The sequence below is a fragment of the Pseudorca crassidens genome, chromosome 9, assembly GCF_039906515.1.
Source record: "Pseudorca crassidens isolate mPseCra1 chromosome 9, mPseCra1.hap1, whole genome shotgun sequence".
In the NCBI taxonomy this organism is placed as follows: domain Eukaryota; kingdom Metazoa; phylum Chordata; class Mammalia; order Artiodactyla; family Delphinidae; genus Pseudorca; species Pseudorca crassidens.
The window spans coordinates 23,218,111-23,238,230 of NC_090304.1; the positions used below are offsets into that span (position 1 = coordinate 23,218,111).

A 20,120-nucleotide genomic window follows, 5' to 3' on the forward strand; every position below is an offset into this window, starting at 1 on the left:
TATTACTGTCTGTCTCCCTCACAATATTTTAAATTCCTTAAAGGTAAGAACTACACTTTTTACCTCTATCTGTGTTCAGCATCAAGGTGGTGTTCAAAAAAGTCTGCTGAATAAACAAATGAATATGCAATCTTAAGATATGAATGCCCTTATAATAATACATGTGTGTAGCACAATGTAAAGTCACATGAATTAGTTTATTTTCTTATCTCAACTCCTTGGGGATAGGATAGGATAATCACTCTCATTTTACCAGTGTTGGAAAGGAGGTATGAGTAAGTAAAATGACTTGTCATTTTTATGGGTATGGGACAATAAATAAGTACAATATAAACAAGTACTACAAATGTCTGTTCTTCAAAATTGGCCTCAGAATCAGTGATAGTTTCCAAATTTGGGGGGAAAATTCCAATTCCTCCAAAACAGGACCTACTTAGTAAGACTCCATCATATAGATTAAAACAGACTAAAGCCTAAATCCTTTTTTCCCCTCTAACCTCCTTTCTCTCCCAAGTCTACACAGTGAAAGTCTGATGTAACCTAAGACCGATATCTGCTTTAGATGTGCTCTCCAAACACAGCTTAGCTGACATTCCCATCCTAACTGTGGTTCTAAATTTTAATAATTTGTATTTTTAGTTTTACTTTTAAAATGATGACAACTTTCCAAATTTCTTCACCAATCTAAATCTTTCATCTCTGGTCTCACAGCAGACAGGTGGGAAAAGGAATCTGGAGGTCACACACCAGGGGAGTGCATGAGACCCAAAGTACCTAAAAAAGGGTTAAATTGCCAGACACAATCCTGCTTTTATGAGATGATCAGACAATAAAGACTGTCTGGTGATATCATTCCTCTAACCTGCTTCTCATTGGCTGGAACAAGCAGGTCACTTGTCCCTGGAAAACTCTTTTCCCCCACATCCCAGCTGCCAGCACCCATTTTAAGCTCTTCAGCAAGAGCCTTTGATATATTATGACTTTCCCCCTGGCTCTAGAGAACAGAAAGGAATGCACCAAACTGTGTCTTAAAACATTCAGAAGAGAAACAGGACGACGAAGGAATCCCTAAGAAGCAGACAGCCTGTTTGCAGGCAGATGTGCCTTGTGTGGAGAGATAAGGGAACCCTTAGCCTTCTTTCATAAAAACAGTGTGTCAGCAGAATCCTTCCTCCTTTTTACAAAGCATCCGCAGCACTGCCTACCCAGGGGAGTGACAGAGGAGAGGCACAGAGACTCTTCCTTCAGGAAATTCACCCATACTACCTCCCCACCCCTCTCTCTTTGAGAATATTCTCAGAGATAATTGGGGTCTGTATTGAGCCAGCCTCTAAACGGGTGGTGAAAAAACCTTCCCCAATAGCTTTTTTAACCCCTCCCCCACCAAATAAGCAGTTGGTCAGAAGGGAGAGGGTCCTCTGGGCAGACCCTCCTCTGACAGCGGCAGAGCTGGGTAAGAGTACAAATGGACAACCCTGGCCCCAAAGCCACTTCCTTTCTTTTCGCACACCCCAGTCCCTTCCTGCACCTCAAGGAGCATTGTACACAGATGTTCAAGCGAATACACCCAAGCTCTGGGCACATCTCTCTCAAACAGTCGCCTTGGCCACACCTGGGTCCTACAAACGCGCATATCAGGGGCGGGGTCTAATGGTTTGGTCCACCTTTGGGAGGATGGGCTCAGAAAGAGCCTCTGCAGGCCCTGGACACAGGGTCAGGACATTTCATCAGGTAATTCTTGGGTCCTGGATACTTGGAGAGCGGTCTAGAAGGGGGCAGCCATGGCCAAAGGAAAGACCCTCAAAAGCATAGGGCAGGGGCACAGAGCTGTCTAGGTCTAAGGTGGTATTTGAGTATGAGTGGCCCCAAACCATCGGATAGTATCATGTTTTAGTTAATTATTTGTTTGCAGAGGGCAGTCATCAGTCAAAAGGTAACTGGAATAGACAATACTTTCAGAGTTCCCTACTGTGGTGGAATGGAAGAGTTGCCTCTGAAACCTGTGTTCTAATTGAGAAGTTAGACGAATTCTAACCTTGTAGACATTTGGTTCCATAAATGGCCAGATTATGCTATGTCAGTCCCTGGGGGAAGCACTGTGAGTGAAGAAGTGAGATTCGCCTGATACCACTCTTCCTCACCTCCATTCCACACAATGCATTCCAAGAACACAGGAGCTCAATGTGAGCCTATCTTGTTTATGTACCTCTTTCCTCCCCCAAGAAGAGTGTAGATTAAAACAAGACAAGCGCTATGTTGTGTAATAACACCCCTCAAAGCTTGATCCATCTATGGAGATGGGGGATGCTTCATAAAAGCCAACTCCTAGGGATGAATCATAATAAAGCCAAAGAAAGGACAAAATGCCTACATTTGAAGGTATTCTTTATTCTCCAAGGCACTTTCATATGCTCTTTCATTGGCATTTCACAATAAACCAAAAATTCTCACTTTACAGCTGGGAAAAATGGCTGGTGAAAATCAAATGAGAAACCCCCAAATCACAGAGCCCATACACTGTTTAACTAGCATTACACAGTAACACAATAACTAAAAGGTAGTGTATTCACACTGTACAATAGAGAGAAATGGTTCTGTGGAAGTCAAATGATGTCCACCAAATCACAGAGCTAGTCAGTAGCAAAACCAGGATCAAAAAGATCTAAATGAAAAAGATTTATAACATATACAAGAGAAGAGGTTGGTATCAAGAATAATGCGAAAATACATAAGGGATTCCTGTAAATAAGAAAAAGCCAAATAAGCATAAAAAAAATCCCAACAAAGGATATGAACATAACAGAAATGTGAAACGGCTAACACACATATGAAAAGATGTAAAAGATGCTCTAACTTACTTGTAATTATCATATCATTTCTTATCCATCACATTGAAAAAAAAAAGTTTTGATTTGATAATACCGAGTGATGAGAGACTTTGGGCAGGCTGGGGATTTTCATATGTTGCTGATATAATATAATAAAGCTACTTTGAAATCACATGCCTAGCAAGTCCATTTTTCACTTTCTCCCCTTGAGAAGCACTAACATGGGCCAGGGAGGTATGAAAAACAATATTTATGGCAGCACTGCTTGTAATACTGAAAAACGGGAAACATCCTAAACATCCATCAATAGTGGGTGGCCAAATAAACTATGGAATTAACAAATGGGATCTGATATAGCAAATAAAAAGAATGAGACACAACGCTGAATTTTTTAAAAGTTGCAAAACAATGCATACTATATCATTTATTTAAAAAGCATAAAACTATTCATTTTTATGGGTGATACATATGTATGTAAAAGACTAGAAAGCAATGACTGGAAGGACTAGTAGTGGGAATAGTAGTAGGAAGAGTCTTAGACTTACATAAATTTATTCCTATTATCTAATTAAGATTTAATATACAAAAAGGAAGGGAGGGAGGAAGAGAGGACAGATCTAGGGCTTCTGCTTCGAGTGTCTCTCTCCATGAGTTTGCCTAAGTATAAATACTGGGGCACTGTTCCTTTTGCATGCAAACATGAACCAAAGGTATAAGAAAGGGTTCTCTACCTAGTATTCACGTATCTATTTCCGGGAGTTTGAAATCCCCAAAGCTGTACACAAAATTTGCAATGTACATGCACTTTTCTATGAAAAGGGACTTGAGCGCTCCCCAAAGTCCCCCAAAAGTTTAACTTTCCTAGTGTAAAGGGCATTGCATAAAGAGAAAGGAGACTCAGGCTCCATTCCTACTAATTGCTATATGAGCTTGGAAAAGTCATTTTACATCTCTGAGTTTCTGTTTCTCAACCTGTAAATGAGGAAAATGGGCCAAATCAGAACCTACAGATTTGCAGGCTGCAGCCTACACAACTTTGGTTTTGTTGTGTTTTTAGAGTGTTGTCCCACACAGCATACTAGGAATTTTAAATTCATTGTCAACATTTAAAAACCAGGAGGTACGACATAATAAAGATTTCCAGCTTCTTCTAAAAATCTGAAAGGTATGACTGTACTGGGCTCCCTCTCCCACATAGCAGCAACTGGCTGAAGCTGAGTAGCAACTACCCGCTTTAGGCAAGGCAAGCTCCCTCCAGTTTGCCATAGTTACCCTGGCTGGCTTCTCTCATTTACATTACCTTTCTGGTCCCTGTAGACAGTTGAAGTTGCTACCCCTGCAAGAACTCCCTCTGAAAGTTTTCTGTCTCTAAGGGTCCTTGTGTTTGAACACCAAGGAAGTTGGCATGCCTTTCTTCAAAGGGGTTCAGAATACCTCATAAACACATGTCCATCCATTCACTCCGAAACACAGAAATAATACAGCACATTCTAATGCAAACATTCTTTGAAAATGGGCAAGAGGCAGAAACAAAAGTGGAATATGGTAGGTAAAAGGGACATCAGAATAAGATCTTGACAACCAGTCTCTGTACTTTCATGGGAGTCAGTCTAGTCTAATGCCAATAACCAGCTGGGCACCAAAAGAAAAGTCATGTGTCAGTAGAAATGTAAGTGTAAATCACTTAATATCCTAAACTAGTTCCTAAATATTGAATTCTGTATTATAAAGAATCAGAAGATGCTGAGTTCAGAAAGAATACTGGCTGCGTATTTTGGTTTTTTCCTATCCCACTAGCCTTGTGTTGCTACCATGCTTACAAAAACAAAATCAATCCAACTTTCTATCATTTTCACAAAAAGGTTTTTTTGGGAGAAACAGTGGAAAAGGACTGGGAGATAGAATATGTAAGAAGTCCTCCTAAGGAATCCAATCAGAAAGCAAAGCCCTGACAAAAGGAAATGAAACTGAATTTTAGTACGCCATAAAATTTTAGTTTCACCACGCCATGTCCAAAAATTCTTTACCATCTTCTTCACATGACTTGATTTTCCAACTCCAAATCCACTCCTATGTTAGGCAACCACCTTTATATAGTTGCTTAGATCCAAAATATTTTGGGGGCCTGAGCAAACCTACCCCCAAGTCTTTTCAGACCTAACTCTAAAACACAGGCCAAGTCCCACTACTCTTCACCATCTCCACTATTCCCTGTTTGGTCCTAAGCCAAGGAGCAACACCACTCCCACTCGCCTACCCTACCCTCCATTCCCCACACAGGCACCAGAGGGAAATTTTAAGAACGTGAATCAGATCACTCATTCTCCTGCTTAAACAGTCTATGGCTACTCAGAAGGAAATCCAATATCTTTACCATGGCCTACTTGACAGTCTGACCTCATCTACTACCCGCTACCTGGAACCCTGACTCATTATCCTCCAGCCATCTTTTTTATCCTCAGTAAGCTTGTTCCATCTCAGTGCTTCTACACTCGCTTACTTCCTCCATTCAGATCACTATGCCACCAGATCTTCCCACCACTGGCTCTAACTATACCCAGTCCTTGTTAGATCCTTAAACAGCCTCTCTCTCACTCCCCATTCCAGTCACTCTCTTTCTCCTTCCCCTAGTTTGTTATTCATGGCATTTATCATTATTTAAAATGTTATTTACTGTTTAACTTGCTTGTGTCTGTTTTGCTCTGACAACAAAAGCTCCATGAGACCAGTACTTAGAATTGTTCACTGTTAAATTCCCTACAGCCCCAAATACTCCACCTGACTGAGTGAATAGATCAAAGGAAAAAAACACCACGCCACTAATTTCAAACAACATAGAAAAATATCTTAACGAAACTGTACCTCAAAAAATTGTGGTAAAAATTAAATGACATAAAATGTAGGAAGTTTATAGCACAGAACCTGGTACCTACTAAGTTCTCAATAAATTTTAGTTATCATTGTTGTTATTGTTATTATTAAGTGATTAAGTCTATTGAGTGACTGCTAAGTATCAAGTACTGAGCTAGAGAAGTGCTGAGTGGAAAAAAATGAACAAAACAATCTGATACAATCAAAATACTCTGTAAAATATCTAGGAAGAAAAATCCAGATGGAAGGGAAAGAATAGTTTTTCTGTTTGTTTTTGTTTTTTGTTTTGTTTGTTTGTTTGTTTTTTGTGGTACGTGGGCCTCTCACTGTTGTGGCCTCTCCCGCTGCGGAGCAACAGGCTCCGGACGCGCAGGCTCAGCGGCCATGGCTCACGGGCCCAGCCGCTCCGCGGCATGTGGGATCTTCCCGGACCAGGGCACGAACCCGTGTCCCCTGCATCGGCAGGCGGACTCTCAACCACTGCGCCACCAGGGAAGCCTGGGAAAGAATAGTTTTAATAGTCTGATTAGAATATTCATAAAGTATCTACTAAATACCTTCACAGAGATAATAAACATCAGGAGATTGCGTCAGTACAACTTAGAAAGGTTAAATGTAAGTGGGAATAATTAAGAGTAGAGGCTAAATGGGATGGGTGAATGAAAATGTCCTTTGGGGTTAGACCTGGATTCAAATCCTAATCCTTCCACTTATAAACTAGGTGAACTTCCACAAAGCTCAACCTCTTTGAGTATCAGTTTTCTCATCTGTAAAATGAGAATCAGAATAATACAGGTTATTGTGGGAGTTATATTGAGATCAACTGAAATAATGAGGTGAAAAGCACCTGACCTAAAGCCACTTAATAATTATTATTATTATTCTAATCTCGGGAAAGAGCCTCAAAATTCAACAGCAGATAAGAGTTTCTAGACTCTCTTAGTTTTATAACCTCAGCTAAAGGCTAGCATTTCCATTCTTCACACACATGAAGTCAGAGTCTTTCACTCAACACAGGTTACCCTGCCAGGGTTCACAGAGACCCAAAGAACAGAGTGGAGAACAGTAGGGGTGCCTCTAACCTCTTTCCCCCACGACTGCCTACTGGAAAGAAAACAGAGGCTATTTTCTAACTAGAAAATAAAGGGTGTACTGCCCCTGCCTCCTCTCCACTTCTATAAAAATTTCCTACAGTTCAGAATGTAAAACAGAATTTAAAGAGGACAACCAGCAAGACTTGTGAACCTAAAATTAGACATACCAGCTGTGTTTTGGTTAGCTAGTGCACATGGCACCAGCAGGACACTGAAATATACAGGAGCCTCTTCTCTGAAGACAAGTTTTTCACCAGCCTATCTACCCACCAGCATAGAGCAGTCAGAAGGAACAGAAGGAGAGGGGGCTGAACAGCGTTCACCAAAAGAAACTTGGTGTCCGAACTTCTACTTCTGCCAGACTACCTGGTCTGGAATTGAACGCAGAATAGAACTTTAGTTGACTCTGTAAGGATAATAAGAGTAAGAGTCACTAATTGCTGAGGGATTATTATATTCCAGGCACTGTGCTAAGCTCTTTACATGTATCATCTTGTTTGTTCTTCACTACAACCCAAAAAGGAGAAATAATTATTATGCCCATGTTACAGATGAGGAAACCAAGATTCAGAGAGACTGAGTGAATTCTCCAACATGACACAGGTAATAAGTAGCAGAGCCAGGATTCAAACGCATAGACTGCAAAGCCAATTAAGGCAAGACTGCTTGGTCTTTCATATTCATTCTCCCATTCTTCCTTAGTAAGAGACTCCAGTTTTAGCTGGACACACCATGGCCTGAAGAAAAGACTGTTTCCCATCCTCTCTTGCAACTAGATAAGGCCATGGGACTGAACTCCAGCCAATGAAACATAAGCAGCAATGCGCGCAACTTCTGGAGGGTTCTCTTAAAATAAAGGGGTGTTCCCATCTTCACTTTCCCGTGCCTGCTCTCCTGGAACTCAGATGTACTGGCTGGACCTCCAGGAGTCATCTTGGTCCATGACAAGAACCATACCCTGAGGACAGCAGAGCAGAGGTAGAAAGAGCCTAGATTCCTAATAACTGCATGGTTCCTCTATACCAGCTTTGGACTGCCTACATCCTTCTATACAAGAGAAAATAAAACATCCACCTTGTTCGAGCTGCTGTTATTTTGGATTTTTCCAAATTATTTCATTATTTCAGATGCAGTTAAACTTAATGTAAACACTGATATAGCAAATCACTATGCAACACTCTTTCAGTTCTTCATTGATGCCCTGTGACTATGTGAGATTATTATACTTCATATCATACATTTACCAAATATTTCATGTATATCTACTCTCCAACAGGCACTGTGCTAGGTGCTGGGAACACAAAGATGTGTAACATACAGTCCTAACCCTAGAAGAAGAGTTTATGACCCACGCAAGACAGAGACATGGTGGGAAGAAATAATATTGATGTAGTATACTGTATTTAATGCTATAATAGTACAAACTGTTGCTATGGGAACACAGAGGACAGCTGCCTAACACTCTAGTCACATCTACCTAGTAAAATCCTATCCATCTTTGAAGGTCCACCTCAAATACCACTTCTTCTAAGAAATCTTTCCTGATTCCACGTCTCCAGCTGAAAATAACTTCTCTTTTCTCTGAGTCCCCACGACATACTATTTGTACCTCTCTTCTAGTATTTATATGCAAATAAGCATGTGAAAAGACTATAAGCTTCCTGATGTCAGGCATCTTTCTTTATCAATATCCGTCATGTAGCACACCTTAAGTGCTCAAAAATTATTCACATAAATAAAATTAACTTAAAAACACCAGTTTTTGACAAAAAAGCTAACTATATGCTACAGTTTGGATATAGTATAATGCTTTCTCTAATATCCTGTTGAAGTTAAAAGCAGATTGCTCTGCTACCCCATCAGAAACTAGCTAAATACATTTGAAGTGAGCTTAATTTATAATTAAATGTTCGACAATAATTTAGTACACCACAATATACATCAGTCATTGCCTATATGGTTACTTGCCGTAAATTATAGACTGAGCACTTAGAGTATCTGGAAGATTTTGCTTGGTTGGTTTCATTTTTTTTTCATTCTTGACTCTTTTTTTTTTTTTTTTTTTTTTTTTGCGATACCCGGGCTTCTCACTGTTGTGGCCTCTCCCGTTGCAGAGCACAGGCTCCGGACACGCAGGCTCAGCGGCCATGGCTCATGGGCCCAGCCGCTCCGCGGCATGTGGGATCTTCCCGGACCGGGGCACGAACTCGTGTCCCCTGCATCGGCAGGCGGACTCTCAACCACTGCACCAACAGGGAAGCCCCTTGATTCATTTTTGACATCGGAAAAGGGCATCAATATTGATTTTTTTATCCCCCAATGTCATGTTGGCTTGATCCCTATCATAGTCGCACACACACCCACAAACAAGATTCTCATCTCTGCCCCACATATCCGCACTGAAGTTTTTGTTTCACCCCTTCTTGGTCTGTACTCTGTCTTCTCTTCTGAGAGGTCCATTAGTCTCTGTGCTCCTTCCTGCTGCACAACAGATTTACTCCCTGGCTCTGGATATTAAACCCACAACAGGAACAGGAGCGTGAAACTGAGCTAGTTATCCCAGATTGAACTGTAACTTCAAGCAGAAGACACACTGCGCACTGACACTGACAGATCTCTGGCTTCTCAGTTTGGGTCCGATGCAAGGGAAGAGAAAAGGTGGGTGTTATCAGTGGACAGCAGGGCAACCTCCATGTTGTGGGCTGTGGTCAAGAAAAGGTGGTGCCACAGACACATAGTCCTTTATCCCCAGAGGGGCTTAAGAATAATACACCTACTGCATCAGCAACCTTACCCTGAAAAGCAGTCATCTAATAGTACAATATGCCTATTAACCTATTAATCTATTCTGATTGAAAGGTCAGGGAAGAGAAAAAAGAGGGCACTGGATTCTTGGGAGAGAGCAGGGAAAGTATGGACCTTTTCCCTCAACAATCCTCTTGATAGTGTGTACCCTTAATTCTGTGGTCTTCCTCCTAAAAACAGTAACTCCAGTCTAACCACAACATGAAAAGAAGACAAATCCCAATAGAAAGACATTCTATAAAATATGTCTTTTTTATAGAATGATCATCCCCAAAGATTTTGATTTAAGGCTGGGCTGAGGCCAATCACAGGTATTTTCTAAAGAATCTCCCTCCACAGGTGATTCCAAAATGTGGCAACAAGGTGAGAAACACAGTTTAACCTACTGTTTAACCTACCTGCCACTCCTCTTTCATTCCAATATACTCCAGAGTGACCTTTCTGCTGTCCCTCCAACACCCCAAGTTCACCTCTACCTTAAAGCCTTTGCATTCACCATTCTTTCCGCCTTAACCACTCTTCTCCCAGACTTTTTCTTAATTCTTAGATTATAAACTGTAATTTTAATAACAAAGATTGTGGGAAGAGTCCACGTCCCTAACTGAACATAATTAGATGACTCTTCCCCTCCACTTAACCCTGCAGAAGCCCTCTAGGCTCTCTTTAATGAAGTTCCATCACCATGAATGTTGAATCCCCTGAAAAACTGAGCTATTGTCAAAGAGATCCCCATAAGCTCACATTCCCTCCACAGTATTTTCACCTGTGTTAACAGCACATTACAATTGCCAGAACTACACTACTCCTCTCACTTCAAGAGCCATCTAATTCCTTTTTGAAGAGTCCTATGAACCAAACCGATCATCTCTGCTATGAATCACTGGACTTCGTGCAAAAGGCACTGAGTGGTAACACAATAGGAGGTTTTCTCTAGATCTCTGCAAGATCTCATAATTCAGGTCTCTGCCTTAATGTCACATGCTCAGAGACACCTTCCATGACTACTTGGTCAAAAAGTAACTCCCTCCTGCCCTCCTGCCACATCACTCACTCTTTCGTTGCTATGACTTATTGTTTTCATAGTACACACTACCATCCAAAATTACCCTACCTTATCTCTCTCCCCAGCTAAAGGGTAAACTCCATAAAAGCTAGGGCCCTGTCTGTCCTCTTCACTGCATACGTCCCAGACTTATTACAGGTAAAGAAAGTACATTTTGAAGAGTAGACTGAGATGGAGAATCCCAGAACGGGAGGCCTCACTTTAACTTTCCATCAACCATTTGTGGCAGCTTCAATCATTCCCTTTACCTTAGTCTTAGCTTTTGTCTTATTCTATACAAATAAATAAGACACAGACTGAACCACTGTGTAGACAGCACTTAATGGTTTTATTAGAAGGTACTCCAAATCCTTTTAGTCAAGAATAAAAACATAAATAGGGAAATTACAGCAGACATTCAACCTTCTGCCTCCCTGCCAGAGCTGCTTATGAGCTGAGCACAGAGCCAGAGCCGCCGGCCATTACAAGACACAGCAGCGGCATACCCCCATCTCCAGCCCCTCCAGAGTCACAGCTGTCCAGAGAATATGCCTGTACCCTCCCGACCGCCCTGCCACTAGAGCCCCCTCGTTGGGGCGCCCCTGCAGTTGTTCTGTCACTTAACCAAACATTCTTCTTTCCAAATACCCATCTTAAAGACACACTCAAGGGCAAAGGGAGTGATTTCAAAACTTTTGGATCTGTCCATAACAAAGCCATGTTAAGAACGCCATAGATGCTTATAAGTACTTGCAGAACTCTGCCAATCATTTCTCCCTTTGCCATTTTATAAGACTCCACCTTTTCTTCAGGTGATCTTAGAGTGAACGAGACAAGTGTTTTTCAAACTACAGGACATGACCCATTAGGGTACAATGAAATCTATTTATTGGGAGAATCCAGAAATTTTTTTGAACAGAATAGAATACAAACAGAACACATCATATGCAATAACGTTAACAGTGCTCCGTTTGAGTTAAAGTATGTGTGTGTGCATGTGTGTATGTAAACTAGACCACAATGTAAACTATATTTACATATAGTGGTTATCTGAACATAACCCCTACTGTAGGTTATGTTCAAAATAATTTTTTAAATTACTGGTCTAGAGTTCTGAATACATGTAATTGCACTTATACTGTTGAACAAAATGATTCATTAAATATAGCTATGAATGCAAATTCCCTTGACAACTTAAGAATTTTCATATGAAAATATCCATGAACCAGATCAAGCTCCTTTGTCAGACCCAATGACCCATTTTCAGAACCACAAATTACGGTCACAATAAGAGAAACCTGCATATCTGAGAGTTTATGAACCAGATGTGAGGTCATAATATGGGCTGTGTAACTATATTCCTACGATAAAACTGGAGCACAGGCTCAATTCAAATCTGGACCCACAGGATCCTTTGGAGACCAAATGCTCTGGAGCCACACTGGAAATACAGCACAAGAGGAAAGGTAGGACTTTAAAAGTCACTTCAGTGATTAGGGTTAAACTTATCCCTTCAAGGTGTTCACCTTAGTCCTTGAGGCATTAGCCTCCACGTTGCCTCTGCTCGGATCCCTTCTGGCTGTACAGTTACCCTGGTTTTCTGTCCATTCTGGCCCGCTCTGCAGTTTGCTTTACTCTAGCCCTCGCCAACAATTTGGCCTTCTACCACCAATATTAGCCACTCACAGCCCGGTTTGGCACTGAGATATCAAAACATATATTGTTCAAATCCCTCTCAACTCTGAACTTGTGCATTTAACTAGACTCCTCCTATTAATAATAATAAAAACAACAGCTAACATTTAAAGAGCACTTACAATGTGTTAAGCATTGTTAAAGTGTTATCACAAACTAAGTTATTGTATTCTCACAAAACACTACTTGATTTCTTAACTTTATACCCATTTTAGAGATACAGAAACAAGGCCAAACTGTTAAATAACTTGTCCAAGGTCAAAAAGCAAGCGGCAGAGCTAGGATACTTCCTGTTCCTCTCTAATCCCACAGTGTTTTATTTTTTCTTTATTAAGTTATTACATGTTTATTTGAGCATTTGTTGCTCTCTATTTCCTTCCAACACAATGTATACTCCAGTAGAAGCAGGGACTTCTTCCATTTTGCTATATTCTCAATGGTTAGAAAGCGCCTGCCCTTGGCCAATGCTCAATAAATACTTGGTGAATGAATGATGAATGCAGTATAACAAAGATCCTCTTCTCTCACCATCATCATGCCAAGCCACTTTTAATATTCCAAGAGACCTACTTTCTTGTCAATAAGTAAATGTACACTGCCCTCAAAATATATGAAACCAGAGGTGAAATGAAACTAATTAAAGCTACAAACAAGCTCTAAACAAGTTCAAATTTTTATTGAATAAAAACGATCAGCCCTTCATCCTAGCTGCCTAACAGAGCAAATGGTATGCCCTTTCTGAGGGGGGAAAATATGACTCTAGTGTCTACAGTTCTTTTAAACACAATGTCTGGTATTGAATGAAAAATTATGAGATGAGAATAATCATGAAAATGTGGCATATAATCAAGAATCAGATCCCAAAAGATAAAGAGAAATGGATCTTTAAAAAAAATAACCAAACAGGCATTCTAGAGTTGAAAAACACAATATCATAAATTAAGAATTTAATGACTGACACTCACTAGAGTATTTGCAGTTAAAATGAATAAATAAAGAGGCACCTCTATGGAGTGATTTCCAAGACATACTGATAAGTGAAAAAAGGAAAACATAAAAGAGAATTTATATTGCCCCAAAACCCACAATTCCAGTTTCACCATGAGAAAGACATCAGACTAATCCAAACGGAGAGACAGTCTACCAAATACCTGACTGGCACTCCTCAAAACTATCATGAGCATCGAAAACAAGAAAATGCAGTATGGCCAGAGGACCCTGGTACAGAAATCATTAGAGGAAAAACTGGTGAACGTCTAATAAGGTCTATAGTTAAGTAATACTGTTCCAGTGTTAACATAAGCAGAGTACAGGAAACAGCTCTATTGATCTGAGTACATTTACCGATCACAAGAAACTGGGATGTGCATTTGATTATAGGCAGAAAGTGAGGTGGGCAGGGGGAAAGAAGATAAAAGAAAGCAAAGCCTACAGCATGCTCAGAGTGGGACATTTAAAGGGGACCCTTTCCATACAGACTTTTGACCCTCCTACCCCTGCCAAAGAGTAAAATTCTAGAGTAAAGACAAACTAAAGTTGCCGCTATCTCACCCTCCAAAGAGGAGTGTGGGGAGCCATGCCTTGGAGCCGAACAAAACGGGGCGGTGGGGGGATGGGATGCAGGACAGGATGAAAGAAATTCTTTAAGAGGCTGTAAATTTGGGCAGGCACCTCCTGAAAATCTGTTCCAAGAAATCTCTCATGCAATTAATTTAGTTTAAGGGGGTCCTAAACAAGCTGTACACTTAGGCCTTATCAGAAGCAAACTCAAATGCTCTTTCGAAGACTACAGCTTCAGGCCAAAGCTTGGGAAATCCCCACAAATAATTTTTCAAGGCAATGAAAAGCTACTCGAACATAACAAGCACAAAAGGAAAGAAGGAAACCTAAAAAACACCACAAAAACAATAGCTAGCAGAGAAAGGTCTATAAAGTCCTCAAATACTGGAATTATCAGTGACAGATTATAAATCAACATGCTTACTGTTCTTAAAGGAATAAAGAGGATAGCTACACCATGAAAAAAGATAATAAGAGGATATGATTCACAAATCTATACTAGTACATTTGAAAATTTAGACAAAATGGACAAACTTCTAGGAAAATGTAACTTATCAAAATTGACTTAAAGAAAAATACATAACCTGGACAGACCTATAACCACCAAATAAATTGAATCCACAGTCAATGGACTGGATACAAAACAAATGTATCCAATGTTGGATACAAAACAACAAAATTAATTCTCTCTCTCTCTCTCTTTTCAGATCCAGATGGCTTCCATGGTCAGTTCTACCAATCATTCTAGGAAGAAATATTCCAATCTTATATAATACACTTCTAGAACATTAAAAGAGAGAGAAAATACATGAGAAGCAACACTTCCTGACTCATACTATGAAGCCAACATAACCTTGATAGCAAAATCTCATGAGGACGCTACAAGAAAGGAAATTTACAAGTTAACTTCTCCCATAAATATGAATGAAAAAATCCTACATAAATTATTAATAAACTAAATTCAAAAACATAAGGATACTTCATCACAACCAAGTTGAGTTTCTCCCAGAAATGCCAGGTTGTTTTAACTGTAAAATATACTAATGAAGGGATGGAAATAAGACCATATATATGTACACACCTGTATCTGAAAAAACAAACACTTGAACGATAAGCAAAAAACTAATAAAAGTGGTTACCAAAGGTGAAAAAGAGGCTTTTGAAACATGTGAACATAATACTGATTTTTAAATTTAATTTAATAAGTATATCAGTTAATGTAATTCATCACATTAATAAAAGAGTAAAATCACACGAACATGCAACAGATGCAGAAAAAGCATTTGATAAAATTCAATATCCATTCAATATTAAGAAAACCTCTTGGGCCTCCCTGGTGGCGCAGTGGTTGGGAGTCCGCCTGCTAATGCAGGGGACACGGGTTCGAGCCCTGGTCTGGGAGGCTCCCACATGCCGTGGACCAACTGGGCCCGTGAGCCACAACTACTGAGCCTGCGGGTCTGGAGCCTGTGCTCCACAACAAGAGACCGTGACAGTGAGAGGCCCGTGCACCACGATGAAGAGTGGCCCCCGCTCGCTGCAACTGGAGAAAGCCCTTGCACAGAAACGAGGACCCAACACAGCCAAAAATAAATAAATAAATTTATTTAAAAAAAAAAAAAAAAAAAAGAAAAACTCTTAAACTGGGACTAGAAGGGAACTTTCTTAATCTAATTAAATATATCTGTGGGGAAAAAACCCACTAGCACACTTGTGAAATGTTATGAATTATCCCTCAGTTAAGAACAAGGCACAAATATTCACTATCCCTTCTATTCAACATTATACTGGAGGTCCTATCCAAAGCATTAAGGCAAGGGGGAAAAAAAAAAAACGAACAGGCATAAGGACTGAAAAGATACAAAAGCTTTCCCTCTTGCAAATAATATGATCATGTGTGTAGAATAAATTTACAGATTATTAGAATATGTAAGTTTAATATGAAAATCAATATATGAAAGTTTATCATATTCCTATATACAATTAGAAAACAAAAATTAAAAACATTTTTTACAATACTATAAAACTGTAAGTATCCAGGAATAAATTTCAGAATGATGTCCAAGATCTTTCAGAAAAAAAAAATTACAAACCTTTATTGTGAGGCAATACTAAAGACCTAAATAAATGGATCAGAAGACTTCATTTTGTAATGGTATTAATTCTCCATATATTGGTTTGTAATTTCAATACAATACAATACAAAAAAAAAAAAAAGTCCTGCAGGTTTGTTTTTTTTCTTAATACAGAACTTCATGGTATGATTCTAGGAAATGTAAAAGGCCAAGGCTGGCTGAGACACTCTTCTAGAAGAACAGAGTGGACAGACTTGCTCTACCAGATATTAAGACATGTTACAAACCTATGGTAACTGAGAAAACATGTAGCTCATACAGGAATATACTAACAGACCAATGGTATAAAATACAAGAGCCAAGAAACACATCATACACATATGGGCACTTGATATATGACTGGTGACACAGCAGATCAATACAGAAAGGATAGGCTTTTCAATATATGCTGCTAGAGCAACTGGCTATCTGTACAGGGTAAAAAATGAAACTAAGCCCCTACCTCCACTACCCAAAAATCAATACTAAGTGGAACGAGACACAAAAAGCACTAATAATAAAGAAAGTTGTTGATAAATTCTACTACATTAAAATGAAGAACTTCTCTGTTCAAGGTACAATTTTTTAAAAAAGAAAAAGGAAAAACAGAGTAGAAGATATTTGTAACCCATATCAACCACAGTCAAAAATATAAATATAAAAACTCCTGTAAATTAGTGAGAAAAAGACAACCCAAATGAAACGAACAAAAGACCTGAATGAGTACTTCACAAAAGAAGAAATACAAAAGATACTCTAAGTCATCAGTGACCAGAGGAATGCAAATTTAAACCACAAGAAGATACCACTACATATCCATATGACTGACAAAAACTAAAAATTCTGTAATAACAAGTGTTGGTGAAAATACTGAGCAAAAGGAACTCTCTTACACTTTTCATGGCAATGCAAATTGGTACAACCACTTTGGAAAATAGCTGACAACATCTAATATTATTGAAGATATGCACAGTGTGTGACCCAACAATCACACTCCTAGGTTTATATTCCATTTAAATGTATGTGGATGTGCAGCAGGAGACATGAACAAGAATGTTTATAGCAACACTGTTTATAATAACTAGAAGTTCCAGAATCTGGAAATCAAATGTTCACCCTTGACAGAATAGGTAACTTGTGGCATATTTATAAAATGGAATTCTATACAACAATGAATATGGACAAACCACAGCCACTCACTGGAAGAATCTCACAAACACAATGCTGAAAAAATAAAGCAAAACCCAAAAGAATGCATGATAACAATACAATATCAATCGTGTCAAGTTCAAATAAGTTTAGAAATACATAAATGTGTGGTAAAAGTATAAAGATAAGCAAGGATATTATCAACACAAAAGTCAGGATAATGGTGACCTATGGAGAAGGGAGATGGTTATAACTAGAAAATTATGAAAAGGGCATGGGGCTTCAATATTGCTCCTAATATTCTATTTCTTAATCGGGGTGGAGGTTACATTAGTATTTGCTTTATAGTTATTTGTTAGACTGTGCGTATGTTTTTATACACTTTGTGTATTTTACAATAAAAAAGGGAAAATCTTAATGTAGGGGATTTTCATTATCAAAATATTTGTTATCCCAGTGGCAGCAACTGCAAGGTTGCTTCAGGAAACAAAAGATGTCATGATGACAACAATAACTAATGAACTGATCACTCAAACTTTCCTGCCTGGTTAACTCCAGCTGTCTCTCTCACTGATTGTAAATATCCACAATATAAATAAAAAGCAAATCATCTGCAAATTCATTCATTCAATAAATATTTATTAATATTTGTAAGATTTCCATACACTGTTCTAGGGGACCAGCAAGGACCAAGATAAAGGCCCTGCCCTCCTGCAAAAGATAGAGGACAAGGGAACACCCACTCCCATCCCAATTTGGCCTCCACCGTCTCACCCTCCTTTCCAAACAACTACCAAACATGAAGAACCTAAAAGGAACTCAGGGGCACACATGAAATTATCATCAAAACCACAACCTTAGGGAGTCTTTTCACTATAGAGGAACCATCTGCTTGGATCCATCTGGTGAAACCATGGTTTACCAATTCCTTGTCAAGAGCCTTAACCAGTCTCAACAATGAAGATGTTGTGAGAATAGGCTTAAGTGGAGTCAAAATCCCAAGGAATGCTTTACCTGGGATACGGAGACCAGAAGCTTATAATTTTCCAGAAATTGTAAACTAGATTTTGTACATTTATTTTTCTAGGATCAGAGTCCAGAACTTTCATCTTACTCTCAAAGGACGTCAATCAAAAAGAGTCAATAATCACTGCTCCCAACAAGATGAACAGACCAGCTTTTTAGGGACATGGTGAAAGTTAATGTGGCCACAGGGAGGCCCCCTGGGTTTAAACCCAGGTGTCCTGACCTCCTGGCCTATGCTCTGGATGACCAATACTTACTCTTAGTTCTTCGAAGGCTTCGTCTAGGGTGGAGAGCTGGTGGCCCTGATGTGCCCCAATGACTGGGCACAGGACACAGATGAGCTGCTTATCTTCCTGGCAATAGGTACTCAAATCGAGCCCATGGTCCGGACACTTCCTCTTGGCCACTCTCTCCGCTTCCATTTCTATTTCTGGGTCAAATTCGCTTTCTGCCTCAGTTTCTCCCTCCGCTTCCGATTCTCCTTCCTCCTGGTTGTCTTCCTCTGCTTCGCTCTCTTGCTCATCCTCCATTTCTTCCTCACTGTCTTCCTCACTGTCTTCCTCACTCTCGTCTTCGCTCTCCTCCTCCGTCTGACTCTCTTCTTCGGACTCACAGTCTTCCTCGGACTCGCTCTCTTCCCCCGCCTCGCTTTCTAGGGCCTTCTCGTTCCCTACCTGGGCCTCGACTTCTTCCTCTCCCGCCCCATCCCCCCGGGCTCCCGGGGTCCAGGCCTGGGCGGCTCCGTGGACGTACTCGGCCAGGTGGTGCCTGGGGAACTTCTGCCCGTGCGCCTCCGCGTGGCGGCGGCAGTAGCAGAAGCCGCATTCCTGGCACACTTCCTCGGCTCCCGGAGCCTCGTCTGGCTCGCACTCATCACACGTGCCGTCGGGCGGCAGCTCCTCGAAGGCCGCGCCCCCTCCGGAGGCCATGTGGGAGCTGTGCCGCGGCCCGGGTCTCCGGGCTTCAGAGCTCGCTGCCTGGCCTCGGCGCGGCCTCCTCGCGTCCTCCTCTCCACCTGGGGCCTGTCCCGCAGACTGGCCGCGCCGTGTCCCGCAACCTCGGCGCCGCTGCCGCCTGTTCCCAGCAGTCTGCACCCAGCCCAGGAGCACAGGGCCTCGCCGCCGGCTCGGCAGCCTAGCGGCCGCTGTGCTTCCTCCGGCGTTCTGGGCACTTCCGGCGCAGCCGCCCAGCGCCCCCGTCGGCCCCTGCGCCGCGCCGCCCGCTCGGCCCCCCGCTGCCCCGGCGAGCGCGGTGCCGCCGGCCCCCGCGCCGCCCCGGTTCCACTTTCCCTGTCCCCGCCAGGCGGCCCGTTTTCACTTCCTGAGTCATTTAAAGTGGCAATGGCCCTTTTCTGCGTTTCCCGCAGGGGTTCAGCATCCCCGAAGGAGGGAGAGGATGGATGAGGTCTCTGATTCACTCCAGCTCACTCTGGAGGCGGGAATTGGGCCCCTCCTCCTCCACTTCCTCCCTGAGAGGTGCCAACCTGACTTTTCAAGGCCACTAGGCAGGTGTACAGGTGCATTTCAGCCTCCCTCCTTCCAATTTGTTGCTGCCCGTCCCAGTCCCCTCTGCTGCCTGTTCTGCAAGATGCCAGGACGGAGTGTTGTTTGCCAGACTGAACCTGACCCCTTGGGATTTTCAGGGGGAAGGGTTGTGTTTGCTCTCCCAGGCTCAGGGAATCAGAGTCAGGTTGAGCAAACAGACGTTTTCTATCTAAAGCGATTCTATGCTTTGCCTATTTGCAAAGTCTATTTGCATTCCTGCTCTCCTAGGGGCTCAGAACCTCCAGGATCGTAACCTCTGCGCCTTTTTTTGAGAGCTTGCCTTGGGTTTGGCTGAGATGTCAGGGGAGGTAGGTAGGGAGAGACAGTATTTGTGGAGTGAGAGTTCCAGTGTGCAGACGTTATCCTCTATGTAAGGAGGCCATCTAGATTCA

General features: G+C 41.3%; 1 protein-coding gene across 4 annotated transcripts in view; it reads right to left on the reverse strand.

Annotated features, from left to right (window-relative positions):
- The window catches only part of TRIM44 (tripartite motif containing 44), a 113,660-nt gene extending 94,286 nt beyond the window's left edge, over window positions 1–19,374 (reverse strand). For 2 of the 4 annotated variants that reach the window (XM_067749386.1, XM_067749387.1), the window contains exon 1: window positions 18,442–19,374. In XM_067749386.1, coding sequence (XP_067605487.1) covers window positions 18,442–19,113 — 672 coding nt within the window. In that variant the 5' untranslated portion in view covers window positions 19,114–19,374. The remainder of the gene's footprint in view (window positions 1–18,441) is intronic. The other 2 variants (XM_067749389.1, XM_067749388.1) reach the window with 2 other exon arrangements.
- Between the last annotated feature and the right edge of the window lie 746 nt (window positions 19,375–20,120).